This window comes from Drosophila arizonae, chromosome 3 (assembly GCF_054131065.1).
Source record: "Drosophila arizonae isolate 15081-1271.41 chromosome 3, UAZ_ARI_1.0, whole genome shotgun sequence".
Classification (NCBI taxonomy): Eukaryota; Metazoa; Arthropoda; class Insecta; order Diptera; family Drosophilidae; genus Drosophila; species Drosophila arizonae.
The window spans coordinates 118,010-135,396 of NC_142923.1; the positions used below are offsets into that span (position 1 = coordinate 118,010).

General features: G+C 37.8%; 2 protein-coding genes across 4 annotated transcripts; one reads left to right on the plus strand and one right to left on the minus strand.

Moving 5' to 3' along the window:
- The first annotated feature begins 2,767 nt into the window (after positions 1–2,767).
- Positions 2,768–9,961, plus strand: net (atonal bHLH transcription factor 8-like protein net). Its single transcript, XM_018002726.2, has 3 exons — positions 2,768–3,121; positions 3,251–3,454; positions 6,240–9,961. The coding sequence occupies exons 2-3, from the start codon at positions 3,385–3,387 to the stop codon at positions 7,220–7,222; spliced, it is 1,053 nt and encodes a 350-aa protein (XP_017858215.1). The 5' UTR covers positions 2,768–3,121; positions 3,251–3,384; the 3' UTR covers positions 7,223–9,961.
- A 5,520-nt stretch (positions 9,962–15,481) lies between these two features.
- LOC108610552 (32 kDa beta-galactoside-binding lectin) lies at positions 15,482–17,285 on the minus strand. 3 transcript variants are annotated; one of them, XM_089464711.1, is made up of 3 exons: positions 17,195–17,285; positions 15,731–16,985; positions 15,482–15,674 (listed from the first exon to the last, which is right to left on the minus strand). In XM_089464711.1, the coding sequence occupies exons 2-3, from the start codon at positions 16,875–16,877 to the stop codon at positions 15,637–15,639; spliced, it is 1,185 nt and encodes a 394-aa protein (XP_089320837.1). In that variant the 5' UTR covers positions 16,878–16,985; positions 17,195–17,285; the 3' UTR covers positions 15,482–15,636. The 3 variants fall into 3 exon arrangements, with proteins under 3 accessions (XP_089320837.1, XP_089320838.1, XP_017858213.1); XM_089464712.1 differs by having other exon boundaries at positions 17,166–17,285; XM_018002724.2 differs by lacking the exon at positions 17,195–17,285 and having other exon boundaries at positions 15,731–17,151.
- Positions 17,286–17,387: the final 102 nt, after the last annotated feature.

The following is a 17,387-nucleotide window of genomic DNA, read 5'->3' on the forward strand; positions in this document are numbered from 1 at the left end:
ATAAAGTGCTATATAAACTTTCTGTAAACTATATCTGCCCTTGGCAGAACCATGCAATGGAGGTGCTATTACATTATGTCTTGGTAATTCTAGCCGGGTTAAACATTTTATTTTCTAGAAGAGCCGATTGAATTACGTTTACACATACATATACGAATTTGCGAGACATGCACACAATATCCTTGAACTTGGAGCTTGACAAAAGAAAGAATAAGTTGAAAAGCTTCGCCGTGCCCTCAGCTTTAACGACTGTGCGGGTTGTGTCTGCTTCGGCGTCTGGTGAATGCAACAGGTAAACAGGTTAGCCAGCAGTCATATCGTGCTGTAGAAATTGAAAACGAGAGTTAAGAGAATGGTCGACTATAAGCTGACCTATAACTGTAATCAAAAGTATGGTAATACACTGACATGTAAGGGAATATGAGAAGTATGGGTTCAAAGTACGAAAGCCTTAATTTAATATGCTTTCAATATTTTTACACACGGAATTCGGCTCACTGCACATCTGCTGAGAGATCATAGGCAAGAATAGCTGATGGAGCTACCAAGAATGAGTCTCACCGTTATTAGCAGCTTATTTCAGAAGTTTTGGCTTACTGCTGCTGGACTAGTTTGAGCTCCTTAAAAAGGCATGATTATGTGAAACATAAACATTTTCCTAGAATTATTTATCTTCTGCCATTAACTGGTTTTTCCTCTTCCACTAAACGAACAAAAATAAGAACATATGAAATAATCTTAGCATAAGAGTCTGTTTAACTGCCAATGTCCATCTATTATGTTTTTCCATGCCCACTTGATGTACATTATCCAGCTGTTTGATATGCAACCTAGCAAGCTATCAGATGCGGGTGCGCAATCGAGATATGCAGTATTCAGCGCGGTAAATACTTATGACACTTTAACAGTAGCAAGGCCTCCTCGCTTTTTTGAAAACAAATAAAGAGTGCTCATTATACCCACCGCATAGCTCTCATTTGTGGCTGCATCTCTATTTCAGCAAACGCATGAGGCGTTTGCCACCAACTGCGAGTTTGACTCTCTGTATAAAAAAACTGAACTGTTTTCCGGGCGCACTGGGAGTGACAGCACGAACCTCACACTTATCACCGCTGACTCAAATAGCTGCCGCGTGGGCAGTCCGTGTGGCCCGGCCCCACACTGCAGTATAGCCTCCTCTCTGCAAGCTGCGAACGTTATAGGCATCATAGAGTTGGGCGCACAGAGTTTGCGACTGGCTGTGTGGAGCATCCATCCTCTGCTTCACGACCAAACACAAACGCTTTTACATGCATCTTGATAAAAATTGAGAGTCGAGCCGCCATTGCCACCGCCTGAGATTTATGTAAACAGCACACGGTGGCTATCCAAGCTGCTGTTGATGCGCCGTCTGTGTTGCAAACGTTGCAAAACTGTTGTAAAGAAGTGGGGAAATGACCAATTGTGTGGAATTCCACATGGCGGCGTTAAAACTGACTGGCTATTCAAGAGGCAGTATCCATAGTCGCAGCATCCGCACCACTGACTCATTATAATTCACTTCACACTAAGCACACAATGTGCCCGCATTATTACAACGGTCGGCCGGTCGATCAAGTTGAGTTTGGGGTCGGACTAAGGCCGCAGAAATCCGCACAATTCAATCTGTTAAAAGAATGCCGACTATAGCATACTGAACTCAGATGCGTAGTATCACCAGAAAGCAACAACGCCAACTACGATGACAACCCGACGACTGGCGCAAAAGTCGCTTCAGTAACAACTCGTTTGCATGTGGCATCATCATCAGCAGCCACAAAACAAAGTGAGCCCAGAGGCCAGACGTTATGCCAGTTGTGCCTTAATATGTCTGTCAGTCCCAGTGGCAAAGTCCCTTCGCAGATGCTGCAATTCAAAAGTCAGTTGAAAATATGACACAACTGGCGCCACGGCAGCAGCAACAGACAAGCATACAATTCGAATTTTATTTCACGTCTACGAAAATACTCGAGACAATATGTATGTATGTGTGCATACGTACATATCCACATTTATACCACGAAATGCTGTTTGTTGTCAATAAGCAAATTTATACATATACATACATATATGTATGTATTTATACAATCGAAAAAGGCTAATTGTTAATATTATATTTTGCATATACTGTTGTAAGTGAAATTTTATTTTAGAGCTGATCATTCAATTTATTTGCCGACTTAAATGGTTTGCAATTTTTCGCTCAATGCATTTTGCGATCTTTTAGGCAATATTTAGTTGTGCTACAACTTCAAAATAATATAATTTTTATTATATTTGATTGAAAACACAATGTACAAAAAAACATTTTGCCAATGACAAAAACATTTTAATAAATATGTATCTTTCCGTCATGTTTCATTCATAAAAACGAGAGGTCGTTGCATCGAACATGTTTGACGGCTGAGTTGGATTATGAAAAGTTATAATCTAAATGCCTATATTTAACTAGAGCCGTGTCACGGAGCTATTTAACAACGGTATTTTTAGTGGATGATTTAGATCATCAATTTAGAAATCAATATTGTGGTAAATCATTTAAATGATTAAAACTCAATTTGTATGATAAAGCAAACAAAGATCAATTTTCGTATTATTTTAGAATTATATTCTAATAATTAAATTCGATACAAAAATATTATATATCCAATGTATGTCTTTATCTTAAAATCACAAAAGTTGAGTTGTGAATGAGTAACCTATTGAAAAATTTCAAAGTATTTACGGAAAAATATAATTGGGTTTTTTTTTATAGTTTTAATATATTTTATAGGGACTTCATATAAGCTTTAACTAACTGCTAGGCATACTGCAGGGAAGATAGAAATATGTAGAAAACAATCGGATACATATATCAAATATTTCATATAATCGCGCTGAACAGTTTGTCACGTGTTCACCTCCAATTGCAACGCAACCGGTTCGAGCGCGTGTTGTTTTTAGTATGAAGCGAGCGTGTTTGGGCCTCTCGATACCGAAATATACTCCCGTGACTATTAGATGTATTGTATTGCTGACTGTCGGACGTGTTCTGAGAGAACGCGGTCAAAAGCGAGAATAATTTAAAAAGTGTACAAGTGCATAAAACACAAAAAATAATATTGTGAGCAACAAACAACATTAATACCGATGAGATATATAAATTCTTGTAAAGCTTTATTTTTTGTGTGATTTACCACCAATCGCTGCATTGATAAACATATATAAATGATATATATTCGATATTTTTAAGGTGTTACTTGGATCTTATACTTTTCCAGTGTATAAATATTTCAAATGAAATATTGAAAAACACAATTGTTCAAGTCCGTTCTGTGGATTACGCGTTAAGTTAAAAATTATAATACCAATAAATTTATTCACAACATGGAAGTCAAAGCAGACAAACTATATATGCAATTGAATGCAGCGGAGCTTGAAGCCATTATCAAAAAAGGTGAGATACCGATACTTGACCAAATGCATACTTATATACATACAACTTTAATGCTAAGTGTGTTTTGTTTGCTGTTTCGGTATATATATATATACCGAAACAGCAAACAAAACACACTTTGAGTATAAATATTTAAAACAAAATTACTTGTGTTTCCACTAATAACTAACAACAGCTGTTAAAATATTGTTTTAGTTCATATAATTCAGTACCAATGCCGATATTGCTCAAGTTTTCACACATATTTATATGGCGAGCTAATAAACACGTATCATGTAGCAACTGTAAATAACTGTATTAAGCTAAGAAGTCAAAATATCTAACTAAATTTGATATAGAATGAACACCACGGATGGCTTCGATTTGTCTAGCACAACTGCAATAAAATCATATTTTCCTTTTAAAATTTCTTCTAAGAGGAATAATCACTCTCGCTTTACTCTTCTGAAATTTTTGCGTTAGGTTATTTGCCAGAACCAGACGAAAGAGCAGCACTGAAATCGGCGGCGCCAACCAAAAGGGGCGCCGTTTGGCAATCACATTTAGTTTTGGGGTACAGTTGTCCGACGCCTTGGGACGCCTTGTCCCCCTTAGGTCCACACAGAGTGGGGTACAATGTTGGCTGGCTGGTTGGTTGGCTGCCGTGACGCGTCGGGACGGTACAGCTCTGTCAGCCTCTCAGATATGTTTGAACGTTTTTCTTCAATTAATCCGATTCGCACAGCAGTAACTATATATTGTTTTTGCATATATGGCATTTATTTTTATCACAAACTTTTCAAAGCAATGACATTTTGTTTTAAAATAATTAATTTAACACGGACACGGCAACTGTGTAACTCTCTGCAAAGATTTTCAATTAGGCACTCAAGCCTAATTAACATAAGTTGTGAATGGGTTCAATACCCATTATTAGAAAATAATTAAATAATGTACGGAGATATTGAACTTTATGAACTGTATAGCGTTTCACTTAATTTAAATTTAAGTACGTATAAACATACCTTAATTTACCGTGAACTTATAATTCTATTTTGTTTCATTCATGAAAATGACTCGTCATGTTACTATAACAAACACAAGATCATCCTCTATATACCTATACTTTGCGCGTAGACCTCTGCTGATAAGAGCACGCTTCCCACACACGGAACCCTGACAGCAGTCTAACAAGCAGCCAGTGCAGAGTAGACTCTGTCTGATAACCTCTGCCTGACATTTAGCATGAGAACACAGTTTTCAACAGTCTCATACATTTAAAATGTGTCTTTTTAAAATAGGTTTAAGTTGCAGTCATTCATTCTTAGGGAAAAAGGCCAATTATATCTAAACTACTGCATTTTATTTAGCGCTAATCGGAAGACATGGATTGTGGAAAAAAAACACGTCGGATATATATCAAACAATCTTTAAATGTCCTAAGTGAATAACATATGGTACAATACCCTACTTTCGGGCAGAATCTTGCGATTGTTTGCTCTTTGTTTGCTGTATGTATGCAATATTTGTGGGCGTGTTGGCAGTAATTGTTGAATGCATGTCGTCTTCATAACACGTTATGTAGAATGTATGAAGAAATAAAGATTAGACAGTAAAACATTATCCAATTATCTTATGTATTCTTAATTATATTAACTTGTAGAACTACTTTTATACAGGTGTTTTGACCTAGACGCCGACGCGTCGCTTAGCTTAGCATTTGTTTATATAACTACAGGGAACATGATGTGTATGTATATGACTCCGTTAACTACTGTTATTTGTACAGCCTGTCGTTGCAGTCTCTTGAAATTGACTCTGTCGCTTTCTGGTCTAAAATTAGCAAAGATAGCAAAATGCGGTTATAAATAGTTGTGTCAACATGCACAAAAAAAAAAAAAAAAAAAAAAAAAAAAAAAAAGAAATAAAAACAGTCACATGTGTCTGTGCGTTCGGTTGCTGAAGTTAAGACACACAAAGTGTGAAATGAGAATTTAAAAAATCTATGAAAAGCAATAAACCTATTTATGATTTAAACTCATTTGATTTCAGTTCAACAGCTAAGCCTGTGAGTCAGCCTCTAACTAACTAATTATACTAAAACTCCAGAAGTTGCCTTTAAATGTTATTGAACCGTATTTAATAGATGTTTTAAATAGGTTAAGTCAAAGTTGAAATTGCATACTTCTTAAGTCGCTAAAAAAATGCGAAAACTGGGCGTGTAAGTGCCAAATTCACTGTGGAGGTCAATGGTAGGTAGACCGATCAAATTGGAGAAAACTGGTTTATTTTCGTTTGCGATGAATAACTTGAATTTAAATTTTTTGGGCTTTATTTATTTTTACCCGCTTGCCTGATCGCCTGAAATTTGACACAGTTGCTTGCGTTTTCAGAAATTACCCACGGAGCATTACTGCAAACAGGCAGAATTTTTATAACAAATTGCATTTAAATATGTAATTCAGTTTTATTAATTTTTGCTTAGCTTTTACTAAGTACTACATTATATACTGTTATCAGTGTAAATAAATGAAGCATAGGTTGGATTATCATATTGAGTATTATGAAACCTCACAGAGATCATAGAATGTGAGATGAATGACAAACAAAAACTTATCATGATGCCGAATAAATAAAGCAAGTCTCTGTTTAATACAACCGTTATGTTGATAGCGGCAACGCTTTTACGAATATTAGAAATATTGCTTAAAAATATAAGACCAAGATTAGTTGGTACTTACTTACTTATATTAACTGTGGCAGTAAACCTATAAAACTATTATTAAAGTGTATTTATTACTTTTAGATTCACCTAGCTCCAATGATCGCGATGCGGGCTTCTGTTCTGCTAGTTCAGAAAGCGAAGGCGGTGACGATTTACCGCTAGAGCATCCGCCGCAATGTGACAGGGCCCAAGAAACTCCTGTTGTGATGGTCCGCAATAAACGGAAGAGTATGGAGCCCTCGAAGGTTGTAGAGCCGACATCGACCATGAGAAATTGTTGTTCATCGCTAGCCCATGGCTCAACCGTAGCACCCTCGGGTCCACTGAAGAAACGAATACGCTATTCTTCTTCAGTTGATTCAGCCGTAATGCTGACGCCGCCAGCTCTTCAGTCACCATCACACATCAGCCACACACACGTGCCTCCGGCACATGTATGGGACTCTGCCTCCGTCCAGGTGCTGCCACGTGAAATGTTACCTAATCCTGCGCACATTTTCATGCGTCATCCAGGTGTAACAACGCTACATCGTGCATTCGCAGCCTTCCCAACGCAGCCAGAACAAGAAGAACCGTTAGCGCTAATAGCTAGGAAACCCCAATCGGACGAATCAAGTGAAAAACCGGCGCATCAGACTTTTCAGGACGCCAACAAAGAGGCACCCCTTGCGTCCACCGAATCCCTAGAGGAGCACACCATCGAGGAGGTGGACTCATTTAAAGATCATCACAATAGTTCCCTCTCAAGGCCGCAGCAGCGGAACTATAAAAATATGACTCGAGAGCGCAGAATTGAGGCAAACGCCCGCGAACGCACCCGAGTTCATACGATCTCCGCTGCTTATGAAACATTACGCCGTGCCGTACCAGCATATGCGAGCTCCCAGAAGTTATCGAAGCTATCTGTATTGCGTGTGGCCTGTTCCTACATACTGACGCTAAGTCGGCTGGCTGACAAAGACTATAGCTCAGACCAATCAGAGCCGACTATTGCTGATTGTATCGAGGCGATAAATTCCACTATTCAAACGGAGGGAAAGGTAAAGCGGAAAAAGGAAGAATAAAGTAGCAGAATTATAAATTTTGGAAAGACTTTGATGTGACGTGTTAATAACTTGAGAGTTTCATAAGTGTCGTCCTAATAGTTCCTGTGCTGGTAATTGTTTCCATTGGGATATTGCACAATTCAAGCAAAACTGAAGTCACATTTAACCAAATCAGCTTTATAAAGTTTTTAAGCTTTTCGATAAGTTGAAATAAGCTAGATTAGTAGAGGGAGGCGAGAATTTAATATACGTATGTTTATATACATGCATATGTACATGCATATTTGATCTGTACATAAAACGAGATACAAAAGATATTTGTAGAATATAAAACCAGCAATGTGATCTTATTTTAGACCCGCTTGAAATACGAAAATATATATGATAATGAAGGCCAAAACATGTTCCGTAGTACAAACAGTAAAATATTAATTAAAAACTCTAAAAGACAATAAATGTAATGTGGAGTAAAATGAAAAGAATTTCGGACAATAATTGCCAATAATTGTCAAAAATAAAAATCAAATAGGCTCCATTACATTACGCAAGCAAAAATTTGACTATTTTGTATTTGGTATATTAAATGTTAAGGAAAACGTAATGTTTGTTGAAAATGGAAAAAATAGAATTTTGGAATTGATCTTTATGTGAATAAAAGATTACGCATAACTGATAATCTCATTTTATAATAGTAAAGAAAGTGAAGAATGTATTGTGCCATAAAAGCAGAAAGCTGAAATACAAAAATTGACTGTCAAATTAAATGAAATGTATGTGTTTGCATGTGGCTGGGACTGACCCATTACTCACCTTAGTGCATGAGCACCTAAAACAAAATTCTATTCAAACGTATACAGACATATAGGGGTTTTATATTTTTATACATTTATTAATCTTATCGGACCTCAAAATGATCGAATAATGGAAGAGAGTTGAGAGGGGATAAGGGACGTTGACAGTTAGAGCAACAGGTGCACATCGAACGGCAGTAGATGGGTTCAATTGTACCAAGTTCCCATAAGCTGTTTTGGGACGCTAGAGCGAGCCAGCGAGCGACCTGTTATCATCCACAAAAGTACTACTCAGATATTGTTACCTTATCTCTTATGAGCAAGCAAGGCGTTATGACACCACACACCACCCTTAGTTGGTGCATGTGCACTAGGGGAACATTAATTATTAAAGAGATTCAGTTTATCTGCCTTACCCAAGCATATACTTGACCTAGTGTGCAATAGCAAGTTTGAATTACATCAGCTTGTAATTCATAAAAAAAAAACCGGTTAACAACCGCGGGTTTCTAGATCTAAACAATTAAATATGCAGGCGTTTAAGGTGGTGCAACGCAGTGCCTGCAATTTCCGCAAGTGCTAGTTTATAGTCACTTTCATTTAATAATCATATACATTATCATTTTGAGTTTAAAATTCTAATTCTATTTGTTACGACGTAAATTAATATTCTCGAAAATTATTTAGACCAGGCAAAGAGACCAAGAATTTATGTCATGACTCGAATCGTTATCATCAACAAATTTCTGTTTGATGAGTTGAGGTCATTAGTGATCTTTAGTTAATTTTACTTCTGTCAGGCTTTAAATACTTGCACGCATTTTGCGGTTGGTACACAAATAAATTTATTTGTAAGAGAAATATTTGTAGCAATCAGCAAAAGACATCAAAAATTAGGGAAGCAGAGCTTGCATTTAAAATACGTTAAAACTAATTAATATTCCGATGGCTCGGCAAACGGCAAAAAAGGGTATGCGGTCAGAGAACTCAAAAATAAAACAACTGTGCATGATAAAATGGTATTCGAACGGCGCTTCTTATTTATATTAATAAATCTTGTTTCACATTAAAGTCTTCACTTACCCGTGAGTTCCTGTTATGGGAGTATTTCCAGTACAAGTACCAAAATGAATAGTCCAGAAACCTTTAAAATGCTTAAAGTGATTTCACTGTCAACTCTAACAATTAGCATTTGGGTAAACAGTTGAAACAACGAGTTAGAATGTGGAATCACATGTTGCGGTTAAAGTCGGTCTAGCAGGTAGTTACAGTCGAGACAGTTTCGCGCAAATATTAGCGAAATCTGGATTAAAAATAGATCCATTGTTGATTGTTCTATTTAAAGCTACTACAAGTAGCAACATTTAGCGCTGCTTCTTCCATGTGTCGACGGCTTATTTTTTCTCCATCCGAAGATGATGATGATGACGATATCACATGTTGGTAGTCATAAACGTGAGATTTTAGTTATCGTTATTGTTGTGTCTTTTCTTGTTGCCATAGATGTTACAATCAGTTTGTCGTTTGCATAAAAATCATCAAGTAAAGGTTATTAACTTATTAAAGTTTAAACAGAATGTATTTATTTTGTTTCTTTTAAAATGCAACATAAAAATAAAATGCAGTTGCAGATAAATATATACGCGTAAGATACATGCACGTATACATCCATATATGTATATATGTATCAACATAAACACAAACGTACATATGGTCGTATGCGCGAATATATGGAGAGCCAACAGCTGGCGTCGCTTAGTTAAAAACAACGCAAAAGCAAATTATTTGCATACTGACGCTAAATTGCACGCCAAGTCAAAACAGTCTGGGCAGGGGCTAGACAGCGGTGGGGACAGAATTGGCTCTGTGCATCGGAACGCACGAACCGTTGGCGCCCGCGAGCAATGCACAAGTGAGGTTCCTAAAATAAAACAAATGAGATTACTCTTGCAGTCACTATCGACTCGTTACTACCCTATGCCACGAATCTGACCATTTAACACTCGGTTTGTATAGCTTAAACTAGGTCGTTGGATTCACTCAAATTCTGTTAATCGATTTGGTTTTGCTTGAAATTAGTTTCTATCTAAAGTACATTATATGTATTTATTATGTGCATTACTAACACTCTGCCTACAATAGTCTGTACTTTAGGATCCGTTTAACGAGTGAAGGGTATAGAATGGACTTGGGCCAACAGAAATTAGGGCATCTTCTCCTACTTACATTAGAGTTTACCATTATACGTATATGATATTCAAAAATATAAGTTAGTCAAGAAGCTTATGATGACTAGAGACCTGAAGTTAACTATTTCAATTTGCATTAGTTCAATTTTTGATTTGTACATGGCTGAGGCAGGCATGCGCCCTGAAAAGCAGACGCCACTAGCTGACGGCTTGTCTACGCTACACCAGCAATCGTCGCCAGTTTTCAAGTGAAACGTGCGAATGATGGTTGGCGCCAATATCGATAATTTAACTAGGAGGAATGATGACGAATTAGAATTATAACAATAAAAGTAATAAGTAATAAAAAGCATACTGCGCTTTACATGGGACACAATTTTTAATAATAATAGATATAAAGACAAAGAGATAACCACATAACTTCAACTCAATTGGCTGTTAATACATTTTTAATGGGATTGTAGCCAAGATACTTCTGTACTCTGAGACTATTCAATTAACTAATCTTTTATATACGCATATGTATAGTTTGCAAATTATATATTTATATTGGTATACATATGAAGCATTTATCAGAACGCACTGGCGTCCTTGCTTATGCCAAAAATTTCACGAATTGCTAGCCATCCAATTGGTAAACAGTCACCGCCAGACCCAGACGACGCGAAGACTGCTAATTGTGCAAGGGCAACACCTGGCTGTCTTGTCCACTAGAACGTATACTGTGTAGATAAGTGCACCATGCCGGAGCCCTCAATCGCAGCGTGGATTAAGATTCCACCCACGCAGTGCAAAATGTTGCCCTTATTGTATGTCCAGGCGTGTCACGAGATGATTATCATCGGCCATAATTTACATGTCTACGCTGGTGCCAGCTGTGACCAGTTGCTATTGTCCGTGTCAGGCAGCTCCAAATGGACTCCTAGTTGCAGCGTAAAATACACTCGCAGCCAATTGGCGCCTGGCTTCGGTGTGTCCATGCAATGTGTCGTAGTTTAAGTCAGACCTCCGGTGTGTCTTCCCCCATGTAGTAATTTGCGTATGAAATATAATTACATGTCATGGGAACCCTAAGATTTTCTTTTTTTGTTTGATACTGTTGTTAGATATGTGCATAGTAATGTTCACATATTATAAATTTAAAAATAACAAATTCTTATTCACTTGTACATTGGGAATGGAAGACATGGTTATTAATGGAATGCTCCATTTAATGTGAACTTCCACTTTTTAGATATTTAACCTGACACACATAGGCTGGATATACCTTGAGCAAATGGAATGCGGTCTGAGACTAAGAAAAGCGGATAAAAATAGATATGCAAAGTAAACAGCATTAAATCAATAAAACAATGTTGTCGTACTTAAATCTTTTCAATTTTTGTTTTATTGTGAACAGGAAACTAAAGTTATTCTGCTCTGATTGAATCTTTTCAACTTTAAGATACCCAATAGACTTAATATTATAATAATATTATTATATTTACTATATATATATTTTAGAAAACCATCCACACTTCATAGTCCGTAGCATTCGGTCTTCATATGCTATACTCACATTGAATATAACCTTATAAAATTTAGTAAAGGGTATAAGAGAAGGAGCACGTGATACAAAAAAGCAGAGAAACAGCAACTAGTTGCTGGCGGTGAAACGCCGAAAAAGGATGCGAATGATGTGTCCAACTACCATATAAAAATATGCAATCAGAAGAGTGAAAGATTGATCTCGAACGATATTCCGAGAAACTGGGAGCTCAAGCACCAGTCGACGCTGTCGGTCCCTTCGACCCACACACACATGAATTTGGAACCTTGCAGGATCAGACTTCCAGTTTGCGGCAGAGAACGAGTTTCAGACCGCGTTGTCAATTTATCGCTTACACAAAAAGGCAGCTTCAACAGCATCAGCATCAGCACCAGCACCACCATCAGCAGCAGTAGCTTATGTCTGCTTCTAGAAGCGGCACGCTTTTATACTGTTTTAATGTTGCTGGATCGAAGCACCAGAAAACAAGTAAGATGACTGTCCAACTGCAGAGGACCTTTCGACCGTTGGATACTCTGTTGTGACTATTACGATTACAAAGCACAAAACCATATAGCCTAATTGTGAAACACTTTTGGTGGTTCTTAAATAGTCACCTCGATAAATCTCTAGTTAACTTAAATCATATTTTTGGTCCCAAACCAAGAATTCTTTGGTGGATATAGTAATCTGGTATACTTTTTGTGTCATTAGGATAGTTCGGTACAGAGATTATCTTTTTGACTGAATATTTACATGTCTTAATGCAAGATTATGGCCCTATTAAAATGCAGAGGTTTAGCCCACTATTTGTATTACTATTCAATGACTTACTTAGGTCAGCCATGTCACGTAGGTCCTTGGACATATTGGCAGCGCTTCAAATCCACTCAGTATGATTAAAGCAACGGACAAAGTTGAGTCCAGAGGATAAGCGGGCACTCGCAAGCCAAGACACAAAAATTTATTGATTCCATGTGCTCTTCGCTTTGGTACCTTCAAAATGGGTATAGATGTTGCTTCTTTCTCAAATATCTGCGCGCCTATGCCATAAACAGTATTCGATGTTTATTTTTATATTTATTTTATTTTATTTTTTATTTTTTATTTTTTTTTGTAATTTGGTCGGAGAGCGGCTATTATTTAAGACTGTGATATTGCGGTTTATGGGAAACAAGTCGCATTCCGTTGACCATTTCAAACAATTGACAGAAGCATCTGCTGCTGCAGTGGCAAAGAGCGTCAATTGGGGTTTTATTTAGAGTCTTACCCGAGCTTCCCATGCCGCGATGTCTTGTTCCGCGCTTCTGTGAGACTGACGAACACAGATGGAATATTGATATGCTACTTGCTGCAAATATTGGTAGCACCGACTGACTTTCGTATCTGTCTCGCTAATCGCTGCTTATTAGATCACAATGTCGACTCCAACGCTTACTCGAATTAATTGGGTTGCATGTTATTGCACCCCATTTGAAACTCTTCTATCAGTTATTAGCATTTTTCCGAACACCTACGAAAATTTTACCATGTGCGCAACGCTAAAAAGAATCATAATAGATTAATTATGTGAGTCATCACAAATGCAGCTAATAATGCCATCAATGGTGACAAATTACTGGGGTGACTAAGTTATGCGTAAAATGCGAAATCGGATCAACAACACTTATCAGACGGCGTCGTGGACCATTTTGTTCAGAAGCTGAAAAAAATATATGAAATTAATAATTAATATGATCATGAAAAAAAAAAAGAAAACAACAACGCCTCTTCAGCTACTGGAGAGCCAATACTTGGAAGGCGAAACATGCATTAATTGAAAGAAGATCGGCTCGATCATCAAAGGATACTTACATAGGAAGCTTCAATTTGAAAAGAACATTGGTCGCTTTTGGCATTTACTTTTTTTGGCGCGACGACATTTTAATTGCAGAGGAAGCGGTAAAGCGAACATTTTTTGAAAGCATCAGAAGCAGCAGCAGCAGGTAAATTTTTGACCGCCGCTAACCATGAACGCATAATTAATTCTGAATTTGATTAATTACAAAAAATTGGAGCCGTCAGCAAACCTACCTGTCGACCGAGCCGCTGTCAATCGAGGCGCATTCGCTCGAAGCAATCGATATTGAGAATATTAATATATATCAGCTATACAAAAAGTGGGAGCTATGTGATCCTTAGCGCATCGAAGCCATATTAACAATGTAATCAAATCTTTCATCGAATGTACTTTACGCGCGGCATTTATGAATATTAGTCAAGCTAGGGAAGAGAGCAGGAAATAGATAACTTATATGGTATATGGTATAGTCAACCACGCCGAAAACAATCAGTCAGTTGCATCCAGTAGCTGGACTGGCAATGCTCCACTTCATTACCAAAACAGATGAAAAATGCGTTGCACGTTCGAGCTTGAACCATAAATAATATTAAGTTTTTTTTTGCGCTATATCAAGCTGACTTCCTTTGGTAACCTTGGGAAATATTTGCCGTCTTCTGCGACGTTTTGGGACTGCTCATTTTGATACCGCTTTTTGCTGCAAATGCCTAAACAATGTCAACTGTCTTGCTCAACACATGCAGACATAAATGTCAGTTGGGCGCAGCGGGCCCACAGACACAGCAGCGAAAACTGGTAGGAGGCGTCCTTAATCGATTATCATTTTTATACCCTGAACCCATTGAAAATGGGAAATCAGGGTATAATGGTTTTGTGAAAAAGTATGTAACGGGCAGAAGGAGGCGTGGCAGACCCCACAAAGTATATATATTCTTGATCAGCGTGACGAGCTGAGTCGATATAGCCCTGTCCGTCTGTCCGTCCGTCCGTCCGTCCGTCCGTCCGTCCGTCCGTCCGTCCGTCCGTCCGTCCGTCCGTCCGTATGAGTGCGTCGATCTCAGAAGTTATAAGAGCTAGAGAGCTGAAATTTGGCATGCATACTCGTGTGTACCATACGCAGTACGAGTTTGCTTTATTTTTTCGATAAATCGTCCGATAACTTTTTTATCGAGAATAATCGAAAAATTGATTTTGTTTTTTTAGCCTAATATGAACATTTTTAAACCTGGAGTCTTCAAATTTGTGTTGTATATAAAGTTAATCGATACAAAGATTTTGTAATTTACAGATTTTGGATACCACGCCCCCTTCTCCCCCAAATCGTAAAAAACGCATTTCAAGTACTAGAGACTTGTGCTTTGGAATGTACACACATATTTACCATATGATTACACTCTGAAAGTTTCATTAAGATCATATGTTTACAAAAGAAATTATTTGACAAATAAATTCTCATAATATTGCCCACACTGCAGCGCAGCCCAACCGCAGTCGCTGCTTACTGCGCAGTTAGCAGAGCGCAGGCTTATGCGTGTGTGTGGATGCATGTGTATGTATGTGTGCATAAAAGAAGTGCAGAATGATTGGAATATCAGATTAGAGGGTTCAGGGTATCTCCTAGTCGAGCAGTCTCGACTAGAGCTTTCTTACTTGTTAATAATCAATTGAAGAATACCTCTACGACAGTCCACCTGCGTTTTTATTATGGGCTGCGGTCGACTTGACAGTACGTAGACATTTATGAGTAGAAGCGCCCTGCAGTTGAACCAGACCTGCTTAAAGTGCGCGGTGCCATTTACCATTTGCCATTTGCTAGTTGCCATTTTAATTGCAGAAATGCTGTAGTAGAATTGTTTGCTAAAGATGAAATTATAAATTGCGCCTGCCATCTATTCGTTACACCAGATGAGTAATTAAAAAACCAAAGAATCAGCAGCCATACGAACGATTTTACTATTGAACAATATTGCGCTCTACAATAAAACTTGAATTTCTTTCAGCTGACGATTATAATTTTAATTTATAGTTTTAGTTAAGACATAAAACTTTTTGTTAGGCATGCATCTTTTTGTATAATCTTGTACTTATTTCGCTTTGGCAACCGAGCTGAGAATCGCACGTTCTGTAGGTAAATCAATTAGTCGATTAAAAATTAATATTAAATATATATGTACGTACGGCGGACCCGCCCCGGAAGCGTGCCGACCTCGGTGACAACATTCCAGAGCTTCACGTCACCTCTGATGTTAACCATATCAATATCAGCGGGATTCATCTGATGCTTGAAAGTCAGAATCGAGTGCCCGTTGACAAATAGTTCATAGCAGTTCTTCCGACAGGCGATTATAAGAACAAATGCTTTTCCCGGTCCCAAATATGTGTGGAGACGTGAAACTTCACGATTTACCTCTTTACCGTTTATATAGGCGCTCCTCGTTATTATGGCCTTCCCCACTTTGGTGCGACTGCTCCGTAGGAAATTAGGACTAAATAGCAACGATATGGTTGGGTGTGGCCAAATGTTCTGCCCGCACTGTAAGGTTACACAAAAACTTTGTGGCATTAGTCGAACGCGACCTTCGATGCGCATCATACGACCATCAATTAGTTTTTCATCATCTAGCATTCGCCCGTAGAATGGTACGATCAAAGCTTTAGCAATAGGACGATCGACGAATTGAACTGGAGTTTGAATTATTTGTAGCTTATTCGGCTTTTTTTGACTGCTCTGAAGCAAAAGTTCTCTTGAAAAATCATTGATAAATGGCAAATCGTTCGGCAAACTACGGCTAACGCGAATTGGATATTCCGTAACATGGAAGATGTCTATGACAATGTCAGAGACATCTCCGCGCACATCAACTCCGCTTATCCACTTATAAGGCATTCGGTAATTATACGTGGCGAAGTGAAAGCCATTTACCGAAATGAAAAACGAGCAATCTGTCAGCAGCACCTGCATCCAAAAAGTTTTACCACGTTTGAGTTGAAAAGGTAAATTAGAGGAATTTTCTTCTGGGCCCCACTTGCCCATTATCCGCGAGTTTCGTATGATATAGTTCTGTGGAAGGCGTGCTCCGATCTGTAAGATAATGTCGCGCCTTTCACATTTCAAGTTTTTTGGCTTTGCCAAAAAATCAATAACAAAGTGCTCGCAATCAAGAAGAATTAATCCATGAATGAGGAAACTTAGTCCAGGACAAGCTGTCTTACTCAGCTTAAACTGTTTCTTAAGATTAGCAGCGCTTCGTTCTTCGTAGAATACGGACAAAGCATCCAAATCTCGCCTCAAGGCAATACTGCGAGCGCCACTGTATACATTCATGGCTTTCCAGCCCCCTATGGATTTTACACATACTCAAATATTGGCATTTCCAAAAGTCGTCAATTGGTTGTCTCTCAATGTTTAACCGAAACAATGTAGACTTATGTCCTGTAATAGAGTTTGGGACAACTAATCAAGCTATAATTTAACTGAATTTTGTTGTGGATTTGCGAAATGTCTGAATATTTTCTATATTGCTATAGAGATGATGTTTTGATTGAAAGTGTCAATAAAAAGATTGCATGATTAACAACACTGGAGAGTTGCTTTAAATACATAAATTCTTACAGTATGAGACGATTTATTTGTGGTCTAACCTTGAAATTAAAATAAATAATATATATAGTATTTTAAATAAAAGTGATTTGTGATACGTGATGTTGAAAATTTCCTTAACTGAACGTAATCATTAGTTTTTATATCGTCTACTTATCGATAATAGCCGATAAAAATAATATGAATTTAATGGCTTATTTTAACCACATCACATTAGCGAACAATTTTACTGTT

Coding starts and splice junctions, on each gene's coding strand:
- net (XM_018002726.2), top strand. CDS start 3,385: ATGGAAGTCAAAGCAGACAAACTATATATGCAATTGAATGCAGCGGAG. Junction 3,455..6,239: donor TGAAGCCATTATCAAAAAAG/GTGAGATACCGA, acceptor TATTACTTTTAG/ATTCACCTAGCTCCAATGAT.
- LOC108610552 (XM_089464711.1), bottom strand. CDS start 16,877: ATGAATGTATACAGTGGCGCTCGCAGTATTGCCTTGAGGCGAGATTTG. Junction 15,675..15,730: donor GCTTCCGGGGCGGGTCCGCC/GTACGTACATAT, acceptor ATTTACCTACAG/AACGTGCGATTCTCAGCTCG.